Here is a 23,873-nt window from a genome sequence, read left to right on the forward strand (position 1 = left end):
GGAATTTTACATGCATACAATGTTTTTGTCCACAGGCGATATACATCGCTTGCTAGACTTGAGCGGCAATGATTTTACTCTCATTTCTAGGATCCCCGGACTAAGTTTCTTCTCTTTGACTCTTTGATCTGCCTATTGGGTATGTATGGCAGCCCTTATCGGGGGCTAGACCTATCCCTCTATTCTGCTCACATATCACGAGATGAATGAGGTTATCTGAGAGGATCTCTTACAGCTACTCACTAGGATATACACTTTCCTATAGGATATCGATCGGGTAGTTCCGTTTCTTCTCCATATCGACTTCGTATCGAGAGTGGGCAAGCTGAGGGCATACCTAGGGAGGGTCGCATCTGTACTTTATGTGATCGCCGAGAGATTGAGTCGGATGATTTTGTATGTTGAGTGCTTAGTAGTCGATACATATGTGGCAAGAGCCACCTTTCATTTGTATGCAAAATATTGGTGGTTGATACAAAGAGCTACTTGGTGTGATTCACCTTCTTTTAAGAGAGTATTGTATTTTTTTCTGGATTTCTTCTTACTGAGCTTGATTGATACAATAAGGAGCATTACATGGAGGTGCACCGTCGGGAATCAGTTCAATATAGAACTTTGTTTCTTGCGTTTGTGAATCTCCACATTGAGTGGTGGTGTTGTACTAAGATCGAGTAAGATAGAATGCATCTTCATACCTCATTGCTTGTTTGAATATGTGTAATGAGAGGTATACTATTTCCTTCCAATATTGCTTGCTTGAATTTGTGTGGATGCTCAAGTATATGTGGGTGTGTGGATTTGTATATGTGAGACTATGTTTATGCTATAGTCTACACCCACTGTTGGGCGTTGATGACGTCAGTGGGGATATCAGAGTAGCTAGTAAATGCTATGCGTGATGGAGTTTATGGTTTTCGACCTCATGAGTGACTATCAAGAGATTGAAACTGCACTATGTTGTGTTTTTAGAGGATCATGTTCCTGGACTCATCTTCTGTCATATTAGCAGGCATGCAAGTTTTACCTTGTGAAGTTTTCGTCCATGTTGCGGCCTGCTGGTTTTGCGATAATTCTTTCTATCTTAGGTTATCATCTAGATTTAGATGCTTGTCTAGGAGAGACTAAAATGAAATAATTCAGTTTTCATAAGCAGTTGTAGCTTGCGTGAAGAGATTTTGGACTACCTTTTTGATTGGCCTTCTCCTGTAGTGCTAGCTTTTATCATGGTTGAGTCAGCCCTTCACCTCCGGAGTGCCGAGAAAAACTGAGTAGGAAGACTTTGTATAAATGGATGCTCAAGTATGTGTGGGTGTGTAGATTTGTATGTATGAGAGCATAGGTTTATACCATGGTCTACACCCACTGTTGGGCGTTGATAACGTCAGTGGGGACGTGAAAGATGGGCGGATGGATGGCTATTGCCTTGTGAAAGATGGGTGGATGAATGTGTAGGGGCTATCTGTTGGAAATGGTAGATGTCTAGTTGATAGAGTGGATACCTCCAATATGGAGGTATGTACAAGATGGGGGTTGTGTGGCACGCCATGAAGCGCTAGCAAGTAGATAGCATGAAGGTTTCCAACACCTTGCTCGCACCTTGCCTTGTCTTATTCCTTCTTAGCATACAGAAGATTCAGAAGTATTATTATTGCGGTTTATTGTGCTTTTATATTAATACCTAGCTTGAGTGCGGAGTCAAATGTCATCAACGATCATGATGGGCTATGTACAGAGTGCAGTGCATGTGGATTGCCCCAATCTTGGGAAAGCTATTTAACGAAGTGGTTTGGACGGTTTCCCTCATACATGGACCCTTAATACCATTGTCCTGATCCATAAGGTAGGGGATCCCATGAGTCTGAAACACTATAGGATCATTGTGATGGGGCAAGTCCTGTGCTTTGGTGTTCAACAACCAGGCTAGTCAGTTTGCGGAGTGTGAGGGATTCAAAGCCAATGAACAAGGAAGCTTTCGAGTTAATAATGCAACTCTATACCACATCTTCACTTTGCAAGGAGTCATTGAGGAGGCCAAGGCCTGGAGACAAAGGTTTATTGTTGCTTTGTGGATTTTCGTAAGGCTTTCGTCACAGTGCCACATGGCTCGACTACGTAGACATCTAGTTGACTTAGGGTACAGTGGGGATATTATTTGGGTAGTCATGACACTCTATGAGCGGGTATTAGGCAGAGCTCAAATGGCTACTGGGTGGACAGAGAAGGTCACGAGTATGATTGGGATCAAGCAATGATGTCCTTTACCACTGACCTTGTTTAGATTGTCCATTGATGAGCTTGAGTCGTTCATTGCGACACTAAGTAACACATGCTCTCCCTTGGGTGGATCCGTTTTCCTAATTCTCCTAGATGTAGATGACGTGGCCTTACTCTCCCTCTTGTGCTGAGGGCCTCCAATGACATTTGGAAGACTCTTGGTTTTCTCAAGGTTGACCTTCAAATCATGTGCCTCAGAGTAAAATACCAGTGGAGATTGTTGCACCATATACCTACCTAGGTGTTCTCTTCTCAATCTCAATCTTCATGATGACCCATGTTGGTTTGTTTGTTTGTTTTGCGTGTGTGCGCATGTGCATGTGTCACGATTTCTTGTACTTCAGCAATGGCCATAGGCTCGTTTCCCCAGTGCTTGCTTCAGCAATTCTGGTTGTTTGGTTTTCATCGTCAAAGGCAGGGTTATGATCTTCTCTTTAATTGGGTTCATTATTGCGCATTGTAGACCCTATGGAAAGACCATAACCATCCGGTCTTTGGTTATCCCCCTATGGCTAAGTATCGGTTCTTCTTGGCATCTTCAAGGCAATCATTTTATGGTTGTCTACGTGTGTGGGATCTGCATTACCCTGCCTTCTTGTAATATAATGATATTTCTGATGTTTGTAGCTGGCTGTCCCCTTCTTTGGGACTGATTTTTGTAGTATAATGCCAAATGGATTTCACCAAAAAAAGTGTGTGTGTGTGTAATCCAGATCCCGTGCACATAGACTATCATTTTATGGTTGTCTAAGTGCACGGGATCTGGATTATCCTGCTTTTTTGTCCTATAATGAGATCTTTTGCGCTTGTAACTACTTGTCCCCTTTCTTTGGGAGGATAGTTTCATAGTTTCTTGTAATAAATAATACAGATGGATTTCACAGAAAAAAAACAAAAAAAGTGTGTGATGATGTAAATTTGTAATAAAAGAAACTAAATCGAAAGTGGATAGCAAGAGGACCACAGTAGTAGACCTGCCACTAAAATGATCTGCATGTTGCTTGTGCAAGGTGAATGTGCATGGCTTCTAGGATATGTATCAAAGACTACAAGTTTGCAAAAAGTCATCATTTGTTTGAACTTTGTGGTTGAGTTTATACAATATTGTTGTCACACATTTCACTTGACCCCTTAGAAATTGCATACAGCTTTACTGTTATTATGAGATTTAATGCTGGATTATTCTACTTTCCAGGTGTGGGGTTGTGTTCTTCCATAGCTTTTGATATATGTATCTCTCAAATTTCCAAGGCTTGTATTTTGTTCGCTGTCAAATCTTTGTAGTACTTAGTAGCTACTCTTCTAAAATAAATCAACAATTTACTTGTGCCCTTGTCACAATTTTGGGGCTGTGCTATACACCACTTTCTTTGATCCCTCTTCAATCCGAACAGGTTGCTATGGTATCCATTTTTCTGCTATTTCTTGGATTAACTGTGCATTTACCTGCTCTTTAGCATTGAACAGATCTTCGCACATGTGCGCACAGGTGTTTATACTTGTGTGCTTAACATATAGTTGAAGATAACAGAAGCTTTTGTATGGTCTTTTGGTATACAGTTGGAGGCAGGACAAGTGCAGCTGCAGTCAAGGCTGGAGGAAGAAGAACAAGCAAAGGCAGCCCTTTTGGGTAGAATTCAACGACTTACAAAGCTGATCCTTGTCTCTACTAAAAATAGTACACTATCGCAAGGCCCAGAGCAACAAACACATAGGAGAAGACATTCATTTGGAGAGGAGGAGGTAAACCATGTTATCTGGGCCTCATATTTTTCCTGTGTTGTATAGATCTTGAGCCACAACTTCCCATGCTTTTGACTGATTTCTAGGAGGAATGGTTTAAGTATTTGTTGGCATATTTTTAGGTAGAACTCTCTCAAATGGCTTGGCCTGGTCATCATACGAGAACAATTGGTGCATAAAGTTGTTAATAAAAGAGATTGTTTGGGCCAACTATATAATACACCATAAGGTTTTTAGTGTTCCGGACAAAAAAATATTCTCCTTCTATGGTACAAGTGTACATCGATGACAAACTGAGAAGTGCTAAGAGTACATTGAGTAGCCAAAAACATAATCTAGAAGCTGAATACTAAGATCATGCTATAGGATCCCTAAGGCAAAGGCAGGGACAGAAATCAACCATGGGTGCAGCTGAACGTTCACTTGTGTTCATGGGGGCGATGCTTTAAGATCTATTGACGTGCTCTCAGTCCTCCCTAAAATGAATATATATATTTCCTAATTAATGTTCTATGCCTTCTCAGGATTCATCACTGACTCCCCGTGTAGTGGTGTGCAAACAGGGACATTTATGATAGTACAAAATTAATGAGACTTCACTGTTTGCTGCTGAGTCAATTATCTTCTTTCTCCTCCCTAAGCTCCATCATGTTCTTACCATTGTCATCTTTATCAGCTTTGTGGCAACAAATTCTTTGACTTGCCGCAATTCATTTCTCCTCCTTTTGCTTTTGGACTGACCTCTCCCTCCAGATTTTGTCTATCTAGCCAGATTTTGCAAAATAGACCCAATCCTTCTGTGTTCCCCTCAAAGAATTTGGTTCAAGAGCAGGCATTTTGGATTGTGCGTTCACTTTGCAAAAAGGTCTAGACCATGAAGAGGACTAAATTTTGGGCTAGATGTGGTTAAGGAGGTCCATAATAACTTGCAAATCATGTATTAAATGCAGCATTATCTTATATGAAATGCCAATGAGGTTGGCACATAAGTAGGGAGGGACAAAGCATGCGATTGCACAGAAGGTACACATAGAACTTCACTCTCCCTAGATATTGCATCTTTATTCCACATCCGGTTACAGTACCCATTGCAATGGCAATCCTCATGAGCATGCAAAGGAAAGCTTGGATGACTAGCAGGCTTTTCATTGATTGGCTTAGTCAATTCAAGAAGTTCCATCCCATATATCTTTGATCCAAGGAAAAGCATTTGTTGGTAATGATTTCCAATGGAAGCACTGTTAGAGTTAATAGCATCTCAGGTATACAATCGAGACTCGAGAGAGAGGGCTTCTTTGTGGGTGTGCCCGCCATTGGTGAGGTTAGGTTTAGGGCCGGGCTGAGCAGGATTCCCTCCTGTAATACAGTTACCATTGCCTCATTTGTGTCATTTTCTCTCTCCATTTCTGATTTCTTCCGCACTGCACCACTGTCATTAGCACAACATCAACGTTGTCACCTTGCTCACACACATATCAAACAAGCTGCAACCAGTAGATGTGCATGAATTTGCATCTTTCAACAAGTCATTCAGGATAAAGCCTTCAGTATGCAGGCACAACATTGGTCACGTAGACGAAACAGAGCTCGATAGAGTAGCATCCAAGGCACTCCACAAGTCTCTAATGGAAAGCAACATAAATGGGGTTCAAGGCCATTTGCACTTGATCCCTCAATGCATTTAAATCCCCCCCTTCTCTGATTATAGAATATGCTTCCCAAAAACAAAAACAATTGATTTTAATTCAAATCCCCCCCTTCCAAGGCACTCCGCAAGTCTCTTAATGGAAAGCAATATAAATGACATTTCAAGGCCTTTTGCACTTGATCCCTCAATGCATTTGAATTTAGAATATGCTTCCAAAATAATGCAAGAGAAGTGGCAAGCCAAACTTTGAGAGATGGTGCAAAGATGAAGCAGAGCCAAAGCAACCTACTGCGCATACAGATTGTGCAGATATCATTCCCTATCCAGAGGATGTGAATGTAACGGTATACAAAGTTTCAAACATTCATTTGAATTCTACACATGTGCAAGAAGGGACTAGCAAAGCCTACTGGTTGATACCACAGTCCAGCCAGTATGTAAACGACTATTATTAAGCATCTTAAAGCCACCCTTGGATTGCATTCTGGTGAGGCGGAACTGAAATAACAATGGATAGGATCACTCAGTTGAGTAAATAGGCATGATGAACCAAAAAAGACAATCACTCAGTATTGCACAGTCCAGAGGTTTCGCAAAACGGGTGCTCAAGTCAAGATTTCTTCTCCCTATCCCTTCCATGACCCCAGCGAAAAGGGTTGGTTGTATGTTTGTAAGAATTTTGCCAATGTCCCTTGTAAATGTGACTGGTCAGAGCCATGTCCAGGCTTCCATTTCAAAACACCACTTCACCAGGCCCTTTGCCTCGATGAGTTTCTGGCCTTCCAATCATTGTTGCCTTTTTTAACATCCTTTTTCATTCATTGCTTCTATGCATGTGCCGATCTGAAAGAGTTGCCAATCTTGTGGCTGCTTCTGTTTTTGGGAGGCAGGAGTAATAGTTGCTTTCTGTGTGTTGTGTTGCTTAGACAGGTCCACACATGATATCTTTGCTTCTAGCTTACACAGTGCATGATTGGATGGGCAAATACAGGAAGAACGTCAGCTACTCCAATAATGAATGCTTTTGTCTCTGCATTCCAGTATCCTTCTTTGCATATATGATGAGAATGTGAAAACTAGTGATGGGAGTCTAGAGTTACCAAATAGATCCCCATAGCCATGAGTCGCCATAGAAAGATTGTTGTTTCAACGGCTATATGTAGTTGAAAGATTGTGGTGGTTAATTCTAGTAGCATGATCGAATGCGGTACTGGACTCGTTCTGAGAGCATGAGAATTTGTTTGGTCAATCTGAGTCACTAGATTGCACGTGCATACATGGTTGCTGGTTTGATGACACTAATGAAGCAAAGCGACTTTGCCCATAGTATTTAAAAATGTAATAAAGAACACTATAGTTCCAACATGATAAGCATGGTTATGTTCCTAATGTCATCGTAAGATTGGAATGTGTTAGTGTGGGCTTGTAGAGCCTTCAAAGAGAGTGAAAGGAAGCCATATCATCAACATACAATAGGATTGGTCTTAATATTCTTGCCAATGAAGTCCTGATCCACCTCAAGCCTGCTAATACATAAAGCAAAGATGGTGGGAACTAAAGCCATCTTCGCTTGATCCTATTGTTATCAAAATTGCCAATACAGAGTTGTACGTTTACAAAAGACCAAATGATTTATGGGGCAAAATTCGGCAAATAGGAAATCAATACATCAAATCACCTAGAGAGGAGTGTATATAGCATCTCCAAAGTTAAAAGCTCTCTATTTTCTATCCCCAACCTGGTTTGGCCAATTTGGCCAAATCAACATGAATTAAAAGCTAAACTTAGCTACATCAGTTTAAGGTTGATTGTCGTAAGGATTAGTAATAGATGCTCTCCCTTCTCTGTAGACTTTCCATTTGTCCTCCTTCCTAACTCCACAGATTTTAGTGAGTTCCATGGCTTTCTACTGGGTTACAGCTGGTTTGTATGCGATCAGACTCTTCATGCACTTGAGTTTGTGAGTTCCGAGAATCTTCCTTTACTGCTCCATTCGAGAAAATGAGGGTCCCTTCCTATTAACTCCGAAAGCATCCCATAACCCCCTCTATGTGCAGTACTCTTTCCTTGATGTTATTGAAATCCTTTATGTGATGTTAAAATCTTTATCGTACCACCATAGTTGAATTTGGGGGATGCCCCTTATGGTCCTTTTAGGATGCTTCCTAAATTTTTAAGGAACTTAATACAAAGACCTTAGTATAAATGGATGCTCAAGTATGTGTGGGTGTCTGGATTTGTACATGGATTTGTACTTGTGACAGCATATGTTTATACTATAATGGTTACCCCTGGCGGCTTGCTCCATACCTGCTGGCACTTGCATACCTTGACGCTCAGCCTCATCGTACCGTCAGGTTCCCTCAGTCCTCAGCTCACCATATGCTCAATGTCTCCTAAAGCACTGCTTCTCATCCTCACCACTTAGCTCACGTTTCTGCTCAGCTGCCTTGGCTCAAGCCTCACTCTCCGCTCAGCCTGCCCATCAGCTCCCTTTCCCTTGACTAGCCTCTCTGGTTGTTCAACCTCCCCATCTGCTCCCTCTCCACTGTGCTAAGCCTCTCCAAGCCTCTCCATCGGCTCCTCCCCAGTATCTCATCCCCTCCAATCAACCTCCCTAAAGGATGAATCGTATTTCAGGCCTCTTCTATTTGTAGCCAGCTTCATTTTTTCATTATGATTGTTTATGTCTCTTTTATTGCAGCGAGCCCTCTTTCACCATGCCAAGAAACCCTCTCTTATCGGGCACTCAAGAACATCTTGACAGGGTTCAGATACAGGGAATCACTTAGGAAATTGTTTTTTGATGAATCGAAATCTTCTAATGCTGCAATGAAGCATAATGATGAGTTTTTTGCACCTGTTGATGTTGAGGTTTGGGGATGAAGGTGAAGGGATTCAGCCTATTTGATATATCAATTTTGTATTGTGTTAACTTTAAAATTTAAGGCTGCAGTTCTAACTTAGGCTCTAAGTGCAGACCTGATAATCATGTATGAGATGGCTCAAGGCATTTCTATGTAGACCATGCTGCTTTTGAATATATGTACAGGGTCTTGTGATGTTTTTTACCTCTACTTCCCTCCTCTCATAAAATAAAAAATAAAAGCACAATTTACGCCTCTTATGTGTCTAAATTTTTGAGAGTCTCCAGAGTCTTGAACCGCACATGTACATGCCTCTTACAAGATGCTCCTTATCGTACCATACATCCTTACCATACCTTACAAGTGTTGCTTTGCTTGCTTAGTATGTCTTCCTTTTGGTTTTCAAAGCATTTTGTTTCCTCTTTTTTCTTCTCTTTCGTTTTCTTTTTTATTTTCTGTGTATGATTTTGAACTTTAGAACAACAAAAAATTGAATTTGTACGGATATATTCTAGTCTTACAAAGCTATATCCATTAATCCAATGATTTTGAGTATTATGGCATTATTTGATCTTGCCTTGTGCTCCTTGGTCTCTTTCTAGATATCAAATTTGATGTCCTCCTCCATTGGCTTCTCTTCTTTCATTTGACTTCATGTGTGTACCGATCACTTTATTAACAATAGACATAAGCTGTCGTAGGGAATCCATTGCATTTATTCACGATCTCTTTGATGAGTTCATCTTCACTTTTATTTTCCAATCATCCAACTGTTGAATTTATTCCAAGGGTCTCAATTTCAAGTCTATGATTTCTTTTTCTGAACGTATCCTCTTGTATTTCTAAGGATCCTGTTTTGGGGGTATGTTTTCACGAATGGATTAGGTGTAGGAATTGAAGCAACAAAAGAATATGATATATTTTGGAAATCAACTATCAAATTGCTTGCTTATAGGCGCTCTGATGAGCGCCTTCAAGTTTGACCTAGTCTCCATCTTTGCCATAGTTGGAGATGCCTGTCTCTTTTTGATCTCTGTGTTGATGACTTGAACATGGACAGTTTCATGGATAGAATTAAGTGCTTGTGATTGTTATATTCCTCCTCCAAAGGGGGACATAGTCAAGATTTAGGTTGCTCATAGCTGTTTGGAGTTTCATTACAAGGGGTCTTGTAACCCTCCATGCTGTCTCGCATGTGAGGTTGACTTCCATTTTGGTAAATAAAATCTTGGCATCTGACACATGGGTATCTCCAACTTTAAGCCTTTGACCAAGACATTTAAGGCCTTGCTGTTCCTTCTTTTCTCTTCTTCCAGAGCTTCAGAGAGATGATCTCTTTCTTAGGGGCTGCTGCACCCTTCTTAATTACATTATTCCATTCTAGCATATCTGCATTCCCCCTAGTGATTTGCTGCGTGTGAACTCAGCATGCTTCCCTTGTATGGTAGTCTGTAAGGCTGCCATCTCCTTCCTTCTTGAGCTTCTCATTTTCAGAGAGAGACAGAGACAGATGATATGGTATGATTGTATTAATGTCTGCGGGAGACCCTTCAGGATCTATGGGACTTGCGATCACTACCAACTAGTAGTGATCCCTTACATCTCTACTTCCCCTATGAGGCAGATTTTGCAGGCTCTTTTCTCTCGAAGGATCGGGGGTCTTGCCCATCTACCCCTCTGTACCTTGAGATCATGTGAACTAGATGCCTTTTAAATGTTGATATGTCTTCTCCAAGGTATTTCTGCATTCCATAGCTGTCCATTGAGTTAATTGCCTCTTTTTAAAACTGCATTTTTGTTTCGCCAGAGCTTTTGTTGCTGTGATAACTCAGCTAGTACCTTCTCATAGAGTCTGAATGTGGCTTCTCTGAGTTCTTGAGGAACTTTGATCTTTTCCAGTCTTTCCCATAGCCTCCTATACGGCACTGTGTCGAAGGCTTTCTTGAAATATATGAAACAGCAGTTTTTAGCCTCTTCCTGCCTTTGACTCCCTCAGTTGCAGCCCTTATGGCAACCGGAGGGTCAACCGTTGAGTGCTTGGGACGAAACCCTGCCTAGGATGGTGCCCTCACTCCTTGTTCCTCTACCCATTTGCTGATTTTCTGCTTGTGTATAGTGCCATATAAATTTGCCACTAGGCTGCTTACCATAATTGTCCGATGATTCTTTGCCATCTTGCTATCTCCCCCCTTATGCGGAAACCCTTCCTCTAGGGCCATATTCATGAGCTTGTAAGCATTTTCTTTGTTTTCTCACCTCCCCATTTTAACATCCCTGCTAGTAGCCCTTGTGTGTCTGGAGCTTTCCCATTTGCTAGCTTTTTCAGGCCGTTTTCCATGTCTTCCTCTGTTATGATTCCATTTGTTGCTTTGATAGTATAGTTGTGAGTGCTCTTTTCTTCAGAAGACCAAAAGGTCTATGAGCTTGAAGAAACTGGGTACAAGAAGGCTAAGGGTGTTCACACACTATGGCAGCTGTCCATGCATTAAATGAATCTCCATCGTGGGCGGGCCATGGGTGGGCAATCTTGCCCGTCCATGAGCCTTGGGCATGCCCACGGGCGGGATAGTGCGTAAACACCCTAAGGATGGAGACACTTGAATGGACATCCACACTTGTGATTCGAAAAATAAAATACTACTACTACTATTAAGCTACATCAGTTATAGATTGAGGGTCTGTAAGTCTGGATTTAAACTCTTTGATGAGAGCCTTGCCCTCATGATAAACTGCCCATTTGTCGTCCTTTTGGCTTGCCTTTACCTTTGCTAACTTAGTTGCCTTTTGGCTCAATTGGGCTCTGGTGAGCTCCCATCCACTCTTTTGTACCTTCTAGTTTGTTGGACTATCTCAGTATTTGTACCTTGTTGCTGCTCATGCCGAGAGAGAGTATCGCATGAGTACCATCTAGCTTGATCATCATTTTGCATTCTTATGGCCAATCAATGTCTGTTATTGCTGTTTGAATCTGTCCGGAGGTCTCATTAAATGTCTCTTCATCCTAGTACCATCCCTCAAGTAAGCCCCCTATCCTGATTTTCAGTGCATTCCCTTGTCTCTCAGCTTGTTCGTTGATCTCTTCTAACTTGGAAGCATGTATTCATGTAGTACCTACTGCGAGTGCCTTGTTTGTCTCTGTTTTGAATATTGGTGAGCCGTGTCTCAAGCTGTTGAAGCTTCACCTTCAACTCCTGATTCTCTTGCTGCAGATTATTGACCTGCTGTAAAACGCTGAGTGGTGGAGAGACGGACTCTAAGTACGAGCTTGCTTTGAGTTTCTTTGATGCCTTCCCCCAAGTCTCCATGCTTGAATGTCAGGCAGGATCAAAGCTTCATCGTAGGAGGAGCTTCCCGTCCGCTGCTGCCCGCCCAGCCCCCGCTCCCTAGCTGCCTGGCCGCACAGGCCCCTTGGCAGCCCCCACTCCCTAGCTGCCTGGCCACGCAGGCCCCCTGGCAGCACTTCGTTCCCTAGCTGCCTGGCTGCGCAGACCCCTTGGCAGCGCCCAGCTCATAGGTCACCTGTGCCCTGTTGCCTCGGCCGCGCAGGCCTTTGACCCTGTGCCCTGCTGCCTCGGTTGCGCAGGCCCCCCTAGGCAGCGTCCTGCTCAGGTCGCCCCCCCACTTCAGCCTGAATTTCGCGCCCCCCTACTTCAGCCTGCTGTCCTGGCCGCGCCAGGCCGCCTTTTAGGCCCTTTCCCTTGCTGATTGCCTGCCCCTCCCTTGCTTCAGGTTAGGCAGTTTCAGGGCCCTCTCCGGGACTGTTCGACTCGTGTTCCGGGGAGCTAAGATCCTGGGCTGTTTCCAGGCATTGGCGGAGCTGTTTGCTTCAGCACTGAGTGACCTGTTTGCATCCCACGCAGGCTGAAGATCGGAGCATTCTTTTTACAGGTTTCTTTGGGGTTTTACTTGTGGTTGGTTGCGAGTTCTTGGTGAATATTTTCAGCAGAGGTAGCTCCTCCCCTCAGGACAGCGTAAGCTGAGACAATGGAGGACATTAATGCCACTCCCGTCGCCGAACTTGAGAAGATTGAAGTCACAGTTTCTTTTCCTCCCGACATTGTGCAGATGATTGAGGTAGCAGAGGAGGGTTTTCGTTCGACACACATCATTGGCTTTCTACCCGGTAGAGGCCAACAGTTACGTGATTGGGTGTACACCAGCATGGCCTCTTTGGGTGTCTCAGTTACGGTTTTCTGATTGCTTGGCAGAGGGTACTTTTCTTTTGTCTTCAGTTTGCAGAGCAGACTCAAAGAGTACTTATGAGCTCACCGATTCAGTTTCAGAGCAGAGTCATCCATTTGTGGCCTTGGCGGAAGCACTTCAGTTCTACTTCCCTTGGACCGAGACAGGTCTCCTTTTGGATCCTTTTCCCTGGACTTCCTGATGAGGTTAGCTCTTGTCGTAGAGCTGTGGAGCATATGGCTAGTGTGGCAGGTACAGTCATCCCTTCAGGTGCTAGACTTTCCTATGCTCAGTCACTTACTGGCATAGGGGTTACGAGGGTCAGACTCATTTCAGATTTCCCCCCTCTTCGACCTTTGCCTACTTTGATTTTGTACTCCATTGGAGATGGGGTCCAGATGCAGCAGAGGGTTTTGTATGAGGGTCTTCCTGATCAGTGTCTTTTCTGTCGGAAGAGAGGTCACTTTATTAGGGATTGCCCCAGTCGTCGGCATCGATCAAAGACTCCGGATACATCTCATCCTCCAAGTGACCCAAAACCTACAGCTCAGGCTCTAGGGGTCTCTGAGCCTGCTTCGACTCATTCAGCAGAGCGAGAGGAGATTCCTCTAGGGGACCCTCCAGTGAACTTAGAGGACTTGGAGGTGCCTCCAGTGGAACAGATTTCACGGAGAGCTTGGAGGAGACGGAGACAGAGGGAGAGGCAGTAGTATGAGCAGCCTCTAGGGGCCTCTGAGCCTGCTTCGACTCATTCAGCAGAGCGAGAGGAGACTTTTTTGGGGGAGCCTCTAGTGCCTCCAGCGGAACAACTTTCACGGAGAGCTCGGAGGAGACGGAGACAGAGGGAGAGTCAGCGGTATGAGCAGCCCCAGGTACGAGCTCACAGTTGGCAGAGAGTTGAGACACATGTGCAGGAGACCCCGGAAAGGGGAGATACAGAGGACCATCCGCAGGCAGGTCTTGACACTGCGCAGGAGATGGTAGCTCAGGGAGTTGAGACACACGTGTAGGAGACCCCGGAAAGGGGAGATGCAGAGGACGATCCGCAAGCAGGGCCTCACGCTGTGCAGGAGACAGTAGCTTTGGATTTGATGACTCTTGACACTTCTATCCCGGAGGTTCATTTATTGGTTTCTGAGACAGTTATCCAGCAGGAGACTGCTCAGGCTGCGGACGCGGTGATGGATGCCTCTTCACAGCAGTCGAGTGAGAGAGAGGTATTTCACGACACAGGTCAGAGTCACAGCCCGTCCCAGGATCTCATGCGCCTGTATGAGGTTCCCTCGAGACCTCTTTCTCTTTTCTATCGCACAGTACCTTCTTTTGTTGCTATGAGGAGCATCCTCTCAGACACCCCTCCTAGTACAGCCTCGTCCTCGCAGCTTTTCACTCCTGGTTTATCCAGATCTTTTGCGAGTGCGGTCACAGATTTCGCTCAGTACACCCAGACAGGCGTGAGGGTCAGGAGATCCTAGTAGATGAGATTGAGCGAAATTTTTAGTCACCCTTGCGTACAGGCACTTCGTCGCAGATTCTTCCTCTCCCTCTCACCTATTCCAGGAGTAGAGTTAGGACGGCTCAGCCTTTTTCAGCTCTTCTGACTCCTAGACCTGACCCCAGGATGGTTGACAAAGATCTGCCCGTTGAGTTTTGGTCCTTTTTGGCTCGAGGGGTCTCTACAGACTCCCTCACTAGATTGGAACTTCTCCCGGTATTTTGTCGACGGTCAGAGGAGGTAGAGGAATACTTGGGATTTGTTACTCTATCTAGAGAGGGACACATTCTTCGTTTCTCGGTAGGTAGCTTTCGTTCTCGGGGAAACGAAAGCTGGTCAGTTGAGCTACTTGACAGCGAGATTGATAGACAGCTTTCGAGCATGACTCAGTTTTCATCGGTTCACCGTATTGTCGGCTCGCAGATTCATTCTTGCCCTAGGACTCTTCGACCTAGCTTCGGTGCCAGGGCCTTTCTGTTTCTGTTCTTTGAGGTTCAAGGAGACTTTGATTATCCCAGGAGTGCTGGTTGGTTTGACTTTCAGCTCCTGAGTTCGCGCCAGAGTGTTATTCCCTTGGATGGAGCCATTTCACATGAGTTGGGGCAGATTTGGAGCTTGATTAGAGACCGACTTTGGATTGCGCCGTCAGAGAGAGTCATTTGTGCCGCTGCCATTGGCATCCCATCACTTCCATCCGATGTCTAGGCTGTCCATCATTTCTTGGAATGTGAGAGGAGTGAACGGCCATAGATTTATTTCAGATGCAGATGGTTGTAGCTTCGGAGTTCCTAGATTGTAGTTGCTTAGGGACTCCCTTTGATTTATTTCCTCAGGGTCCCCTCCAGACATTGTGCTTATCCAAGAGCATAAGCTCTCCCAGGACAGGATTGACAGATGCAGATCTTTACTCGGAGGACAGAGCCGGACATATTGGAGCCCAGCGGATGGTACGAGGGGAGGAGTCTGCATTTCAGTTTCAGCCAGGTGGGCCCCAGAGATCACCCAAGAGGGTACACTAGTGGAGAGTAGGGCATGCTATGTTATTCTTCGGATTGAGAGCACAGCAGTTTGTGTTCTCAATGTGTACGCTCCCACGGATTCAGCCCGCAGACGTGCATTTTGGGGATAGCTCAGAGAGTCCCTTCCTCAAGCAGACACCTGGATTGTTGGAGGAGATTTAAACATGGTTGAATTCTCTGAAGACAAGTCGGGCCAGACAGAGGGTGGATTTTTTGATAGGGAGAAAGTGGAGTGGGATATTTTTGTTTTGCATGGTGGACTTCATGATGCAGCTCGATTGGACGACTTTCGTCACTTGGCTGATAGTCTTCAGTTCTCTTGGTCTGGGGTTTTTCATGGCTCTCTCTCTTTGGCTAGGCTTGACAAGTTTTATATTGGCCATTGGGGCCAGGCCAGAGAAGGACAGATTGGGATCCGCCTGGGTTATGTTTTATCTGACCATGCCCTAGTCCTATTACAGATTTTCCCTACCTCTCGATTGGAGAGCACAGGCTTTGTGAGAGTTCCGGACTTTGTTTTCAAGACACAGAGTTCGCGGAACGGTTGAGAGAGGCTTGGTTGATAGAGGACACTCCTGAGGATCAGGGATGGTTGATGTGGGTATAGGGGGCTTTGGCTAGAGTCAACATGGCCTGCCAGTTGAGGGCAAAAGGGGAGAAGGAAAAGCTCAGAATTAGAGATCGGAACGCAAGAGCGGAGGTATCCAGACTTCAGAGATTGATTCAGAGCTTTCCTCATTCTCTTTTCATCAGAGGGCAGCTTTCAGAGGCTCAGGAGAGACTAGAGGAGATTCAGGGCAGGAGGGCGCATTTCAGGTTTTACTCCCAGCAGACCTTTTGGATACAGAAGGGGGATAGATGCTCTAGAGAGTTCTTCAGGGCAGTGGGTCAGAGATACTCTTCGGACAGTCTTCGTAGACTTGTGGATGAGGCCGGGTCTCTTCAGACGAATCCTCATCGTCTTGTTGAGATCACTTTTGATTTCTATTCCACTCTTTACACTGCCGATCCAGTCACCAAGGAGATGATTAGAGCCAAAGAGGAGATTTGGAGTCATGTCCCCTAGATGGTCTCAGACAGAATGAGTCATGTTTTGGATAGCCCGCTATCACTCCTGGAGATCACAGATGTGTTACATGAGCTGCCCAAAGACAGATGCCCGGGGAAGGACGGTCTGTCGCCCCTTCTTTTTAGAGCTCTCTAGGATACGATTGGACCTCATCTACTTTCTGCCTTTTCAGAGGCTCTCAATATAGGATCTTTGGGTGAGGCATTATGCACAGGTATGATTTGTCTCATCCCGTAAGGGGGAGACAAGACAGTCCTACGTAATTGGAGACCCATTACACTTTTAGGGACAGCCTATAAGATCCTAGCGAAGACCTTGGCCCTTCGTTTAAAGCCTATGCTGCTAGATATCATCAAAGCTACTCAGACAGGATTTGTCCAAGATAGGAGTATCTTGGGATAATATCTTCACTTTTTGGGAGGCCACTCACTAGGCGAAGGAGAGTCAGTAGGAGATTGCAATTCTCCTTCTCGATTTTGAGAAGGCCTATGACAGGGTGGACTAGGGTTTCTTGGAGGGCACTATGAGGAGGCTAGGCTTCAGTGATAGATGGATTTTATGGGTCTCCTCACTTTACTCTCACTATTCTAGTAGGATGGTGGTCTGTGGAGGCAGAGGACCGGCTTTTCAGCTATCCAGATCGGTACGACAGGGATTCCCACTTGCACCTTACCTTTTCCTTTTTGTAGCGGAGGCTATGGGATACTTTAAGCAGGCTACCAGTCATGACACTTTGGGCCTTCATCTGCCTATCCGGTAGGAGCAGGAGCTTTTGGACACTAAGTTTGCTAATGATACGGCACTGACAATCAGAGGAGATGCATATAGTCTTGCTACTGCTGCGGATGCAATTGACAAGTTCTGCCTAGCCTCAGGGGGGCTGGTCAATTAGAACAAATCAAAAGGCAACTGGACTGGAGCTCAGCAGGATACCACAGCATGGGGAGGAGACAGAGGCTTTGTATGGATACTGAGAGGCACCTCCACGAGATATCTAGGCTTCCAGGTTGGCATTGAGATGTCCTTGACGCAACTGTTTGCCCCAGTTCTTGAGAGTATCCGGAGAAAGCCAGCCTACTAGAGTACGGCTAGACTCTCTTTGGCCGGAAGAGCACTGGTATACTCAACCAGGTTCTACTAGCGACTATGTGGTATGCTGCGTCATGTTGGTGCTTTCATGCTGACTCAATTCGTCAGGTGAGGAGATTGCTTCAGAACTTTCTGTGGAGTGGTGGGGATGGTTCTAAGGACACTAGGGCCAGAGTTTCATGGGATATATCACTTTACCTTTCTCGCAGGGAGGACTTGGGGTTCTTGATCCGGAGATGCAAAGCAGAGTCTTATAGTCAAACTTCTTGTTAGAGGTTTGACTCCAGGAGATCAGCCGTGGAAGCAGTTCCTACTGCATGGGATTCACCAGTGCACCCCCAGAGCAGTAGGTTAGTGGGCAGGTAGAGTCAGTTGGATCTTCCTGATGGACCAGCATTTTCAGCCTTCCTCACCACTTGTGAAAAGGCTTGTTCAGATATGGAATCTTTTTCGACAGCACCTCATCAGAGCAGTTCCCTCCTCCAGAGAGGAAATTGCCCGACAGCCACTTTACCATAACTCCCTAGTTCGGTACCAGGGATCTTCCCTTGGTATAGAACTTAGGACTCCCTTGGCCAGATGGCATGCTCAAGGGGTTGTGAAAGTCGGAGATTGATTCAGGGAAGGTGTAGAGATGTCAGAGGAGGTGATCAGAGATAGACATGGGCCACTTGGACAAATTGTTGCCACCAGATTACTGATCATGAGAGCTATTTCTCAGGAGTGGAGGGATGTACTTACAGATCCAGCCTATGTTGATACCATTTCTACTTGGTCAGGTTGTTTTAGTGAGGTTGGGCTATGTATTGTAGTTCGCTTAGGACCGGCACCATTTATTTATTTTGAGACTGACTCCTCTTACAGATTGTATCCCACTTAGCCCCTGGATCATCAGGAGATTCTTTGGCAGAGAGTCAGGGTCATTGGTTGCCTGGGTAAGGCATGGGCCACAGATCCTTCCAGGTTGACCATTGCAGAGGATATTAGATGGAGACTTTGGATTTTTTAGGGTCGACCTCTTGCGGAGCTTGATTGGGACCCAGGTGAGTGGGCATGGCCTGCTCCAGTGGCAGGCGTTCCTCCTCTTTCTTTCTTCCAGTACTCGATGACGGCAGGTTACAGGCTTCAGCAGAGAGACTTTCATCACATTCCATCTGCCTCCCAGCATTGGCATGCACAGGGACTTACTGCAGAGCTCTTGCTGAGCTACTGGACTCAATTTTGGGGCATTAGTAGAGCCACGAAAGTCTCCTACTTTCTTTGGCTCACTATACATAGGGGCATACCTGTGGGTACCTGGCTCCAGCAGATGGGTAGACCCTCCTTGTGTATGCGTTGTCAGCTTGCGGAGGAATCTAGCAAGCATTGTTTATGGAGTTGCACCAGCTCTAGAGTGGTATGGACAGGTATCTTCAGGTTGTTCTCAGATGTGACATCTGAGTCCTTTCTGATGACGTGGGGCGTTGCTCTTTGGGGGAGAGGATTTGGAGCCTTTACTCTCTTTGAGTCAGAGCCAGGAGACCTCGGTTTCTTCATGCAACGTCGCCAGAGACGGGGTCCCACGGAGGCCAGCATCATGGAACCACAGGATTTACTTTTGGTACCGGTACCAGCACAGGATTCCATGCCTACTTCAGCTGCAGGGTCAGCCTGGGAGGTGATTTCCAGCATTACCCTATGGCGGATATGGTGTTCGCGATGTTCTTTTGTCCTTGGGGACCATTTATGCACAGAGGCTGACACTCTCGCTTCCATTTGGGCAGAGATTATCTTCACTCTTAGGAGGCAGTGGGAGAGGTGTACAGGCACTTCTTTGGCAGCTCGTGGGAGACTTCTCTCCTTCATGAGGACATGGGACTGCTCTTTATTTTTTCACTTAACCCCTTTTGGGATGTCGTGGCATCTTAGACCACCTCCATGGCTTTTTTGCCACATTGTTGAGGCTAGGAATGGAGTACTTTCTCTCCCACCTGTCGTATGATTTGTTTTGAATGGAATATATCACTCTTTATTTAATGTCAGGCAGGAGGAATCATGTCTTCAAGCTCTGTTGCTGCTGAACCGAGTTGGAACAGGGATTTTACTGATTTGATCTGGCACTGCTACTGCAATACAGCTATGGATGACTGCTACTCCTGGAAAAGAGTGTGCTGGCACAATGTCCTCAAGCTCTGTTGCTGCTGATTCGAGCTGGAACAATGCACGCCTTCTTGATCTTGTGGGCAGGGTGCAACGGCACAATGATTTGAGCTGGACCACGGACAGGCTACTAGACAGTTGTATTCGATCTGGAATGGGGTGGGCTGCTGGTTCGGGTTTCATAAACGTGCTTGATTTTTTTAAAACTCCCCTTGCGCCTCCATGGCTAGGGGCCTACCCCCTAGCCCAGGCCAGGGAGGTCAGCCCAGCCAAGAGAGGGTGTGAGAGGACAGAGGTGGAAGAGAGAGGGAGAGAGAGAGAGAGAGAGAGAGAGAGAGAGAGAGAGATGCGTACTAATGGCTTGAATACTCATGCTACAGTTGAATTCTCTTGGAGAGAAGAGGCGTTCTTTTGCCTTTGACTTTGCTGATGATTCAAGACTAGTTGACCGTGACTTAGAGCTGTCTTCTGATGCAAGGAGTGACATCAATAGTGTTGAGGACAATGGAAAAGATGAGAAGAAGGGGAAACGACGGGGTATGCTTGGTTGGTTCAAGCTTCGGGTAAATTTTCAAAAAATATATATTTTGTCTTTTAAATTTAATGATTCTAATTTCTTTGGGAAAGCTTACCATGCTCTATGTTTAGACTCCAAATAAATGAGATTGAAGTTGGGCAAATATTTCAAATTTCCGGTTTGCTGCTTTCTTTCGGTGAGCAATAAATTATTCTTTTACGTTCAAAGTTATTCTAGAGCCAATATATTGCGTAAGAGAGAGGAGCTTTTGCCAAATGACTGAGGGGTCTCTGCCCGACTACATGAGTGTATAGCTCCATAATCACAGAAGAAGGAATTAAGGAAAAGGGGCCATAGGAGCAAGATAATCAGATCACTTTTTAAGTGGCGGGTATCCAAATTGTGTGTTAAAGGGTTTTAGTGCTAAAGCCCTCCAAGGTGCATTTTTAGAAGCCATTGCTTTTAAACCTAGGCTGCAGTAACTAGGAAAGAGGGAGTGCTTGCCCACCCTGTGCACATTCCTCCTGCTTCCCCTCTGGATCATGGCTAGACATGCCATGTGATCCTGCAAGCAATGCACATTACGTAACTGCATCTTTGGTAAACGTTCTTCTTGTTTATTACTGCTTTGGGGGAGACCACATAGATTGCATGAGTGCTATTAAAGCATCCCTAAATCCTCTTTCCTGAAAGTTTACTTCTTGAACGCTTTGGATCTTGAATATTTTAAAGAGGTAGACATTTTGTTGATCAGTTGGAAGTGTGAATGATGCGAGGAGCTCAAGCAATTCCCCAACACAAGATTTGTATGTGTACATGAGCCTCCCACAACGTTGAATGGAGTTTGGTTGATTTTCCTATGCTCTACTGGAAGGACTCAGCAGAACAACCATTGGAGAGGCATGAGGGCAGATAAGGATTGACAATGCCATCAGCAACAACAGGTCGACTCTACTCTTTCCACGTTGAAGCAATTCATTACATTCGGGTTGGAAAGCGGAAGTACATGGTAATGCAAGAGGGAAGTCAAGAAACAGCACGAAGGCCACTTAGTCTGCCATGAGGCTGGACAGCAACAGCTGGAGCAGCTTATGCACTCCCATATTGCAGCCAAACAGAGCAGCATGCAGTTATGATGCATGCATCAGCAAAGGGCATAGACTTCCACAGGGAATCCATGCAGCTAGAAGAGCAGGCACAGGGCCTGTAACCTGTACAACAGCAAGACCATGAAATGATGCCATGTGGCATAGTGTCAGCAAACAAGAGAGCAGCAGGTGTCTGCCCAGAAACTGTATGCAGTTTAGGTAAGGAAGTTTGACAAATGGTCTCTACAGAGCCTGAAAGTTGGTCAACAGGAGGCAGGGTTTCAGGTGTTGTAAATGGAATCCTTACCCCTCTTTCTGACCAGCCACAAGAACAATTCACAAGTAGTTAATGCTCAGATGATAATATTAAATAGACTTCATTCCTCAGCAAGCAGCCAAATCTTCATCCATAATGAATTTGGGCATCATGTTGTCCACCATCTGGCAGAATTCAGGGTAGTTTGGAAAGTTAGAAAACATTCATATGGAATGAGTTTAGGAATGTGTTTGTAGAAGAAAAGTTGACTGAAATATTTGAAACGTCTTCTTGTATTTCTGAGGTGGGGGTGGAGGGGAAGAGAGAAGTTATATATTATGTATCCTATCCCAAGGCCCACAGCTATTTAGACTTATTAACTCTAGCCTTGGGGGCTGCTTTGAAACTAGAGCCTAGAAGGGGCAGCATGGAAGAGGAGGCTGTGTCTAGAGGAGGTGAGCCAGCAAGCAGGTGCCAAAAGAGGGCAGCTTGGAAGAAGCATTGGGAAGTGAGGCCCCAAAGAAAAGGAGGAAGGGGCAGCCCGAGAGTGGTCAGTGTGAGTACATAAAAAGAAGAGGAGAGCTGAGCAGAAGCAGCTTGCTAGAGGGAGAAGACATGGGAGCTAAGGAGTAGATGGAAGGGAAGAAGGAAGGCGGCAGTAAATGGAAGTGAAGCAAAGGCTTAGGGAAGTGCTCAGTTGGGAAGAAGGGGCCATTTGCAGCATCGCAAATGGGTATGAAAGGCCATGGCACTTTTATTTGGCATAGGTCTTTCTCCAGGTTTTTCAGATCAAAACGTGCTTTATGGAACTTTGTATGTTCCGTATGGTTCCATACATACGGAACAGAATCAAAAAACCTCTATGCATAGATTCAAGGATGTATTCAGCCCACAAAAAATATCTTCTGTATGGTGCCATATGTACGGAACACAAACAATAATTATATGCATCTATGCATAGATTCAAGGATGTATTCAGCTCAAAAAACAAAGCCATGATGGAACCCCTAAGTTGTCTCTTTTGTGTGCTTGGATCGTGCCAAAAGAATGTAAACAATAAAGATTAAATAATTGCAATGGTGCATTGTTTCTTTCATGATCATTCTATCTGTTTCAGTCAATCAGCACGTATGCAATGACTTGAATTAGACTAGGAGGCATCGACATGCATTGGATGCAATAGACTTAGGTCTTACGTATCGTACATGGGTGTTAACCCACAATACTAAGCTTTAGTGTGGAAGTCTACAATTAAACTTTTGTTGGAGCTCAGTAGTGGTGAGCAAGCATCTTGTCACTGCTTTTCCATAACCAGTGAGGCAGCGAGTCAGCAGGCCTGACTGTCTTTAAGATCAGATAAACCATGCAGTAGAGGCAATGCATGATGTAAGAAATCCTAGATTTACTATATTTAGAATTGTGCTAAGGAACAGAAAGGAGACTGAAATAGCAGAGAACAAGGAATAATTGTATTGCTTGAGTGTCTGTAGTGTAGCTGTTGTGTGTCATCTATACAATTGGGCCTCTCTTATATAGAGAGTGAAGAGTCACATATGAAAAGGTGTGTACTCCAAAATGTATGTGCATGAAGAGGTGTGTACCCCTTGTGGAAGTTTCCCGTCGAAAGGGCATAGGGTTGTGCCTCATAGGAAGTGTCCCGTCGAAAGGGCATACCCTTCCACAAGTTTATGGTTTTCAACCTTGTGAGTGACTCTCATGAGATTGAAACTGCACTATGTTGTGTTTTTAGAGGATGAGTTTGGGAATGTTCCTGGATTCATCTAGGTATATGCTTCTGCCGTATTAGCGGACATGCAAATTTCACCTCGTGAAGTTTTCGTCCAAGTTGCGGCCTGCTGGTATTGTGATAATTCTTTCTATCTTAAATGGTGCGTTGCCCTATCAGCTAGATTTAGATTTAGATGCTCGTTGGGGAGAGACTAAAATGAAAATGTTTAGACTTCACAAGCAGTTGTAGCTTGAATGAAGAGATTTTGGACTACCTTTTGATTAGCCTTCTCCTTTAGTGCTAGCCTTCATCATGGCTGAGTCTGCCCTTCACCTCCGGAGTGCCGACAGAAACTCAGTACGAAGACTTTGTATAAATGGATGCTCAAGTATGTGTGGGTGTGTGGATTTGTATGTGTGAGAGCATATTTTTATACTATGGTCTACACCCACTGTTGGGCGCTGATGACGTCAGTGGGGATGTCATAGTAGCTAGTCCCTGCTATGCATGATGGAGTTTATGGTTTTCAACCTTGTGAGTGACTCTCATGAGATTGAAACTGCACTATGTTGTGTTTTTAGAGGATGAGTTTGGGAATGTTCCTGGATTCATCTAGGTATATACCCTTCCACAAGTGTCCATTCATCAAACCATCCATAAGTCTAGAAATAGAGAAAGGAATACGTCACAGATCGTGACATCCCCTCCCACTCAAAATAAGACCCTAGTGGAGATAATGAACTGATGTAGAAAATATC

The 23,873-nt window shown here is 44.8% G+C and overlaps 1 protein-coding gene across 1 annotated transcript in view; it reads left to right on the top strand.

The window, feature by feature from the left end:
• LOC147901918 (kinesin-like protein KIN-7E, chloroplastic) overlaps positions 1 to 23,873 on the top strand; it is a 54,661-nt gene that overhangs the window by 11,615 nt on the left and 19,173 nt on the right. Inside the window, exons 15-16 of the mRNA XM_087374560.1 lie at positions 3,835 to 4,017; positions 19,906 to 20,088. Coding sequence (XP_087230686.1) covers positions 3,835 to 4,017; positions 19,906 to 20,088 — 366 coding nt within the window. The remainder of the gene's footprint in view (positions 1 to 3,834; positions 4,018 to 19,905; positions 20,089 to 23,873) is intronic.

Source organism: Dipteris shenzhenensis, chromosome 5 (genome assembly GCF_047967505.1).
Source record: "Dipteris shenzhenensis isolate YYH24624 ecotype China chromosome 5, Dip_SZ_1.0, whole genome shotgun sequence".
NCBI lineage: Eukaryota > Viridiplantae > Streptophyta > Polypodiopsida > Gleicheniales > Dipteridaceae > Dipteris > Dipteris shenzhenensis.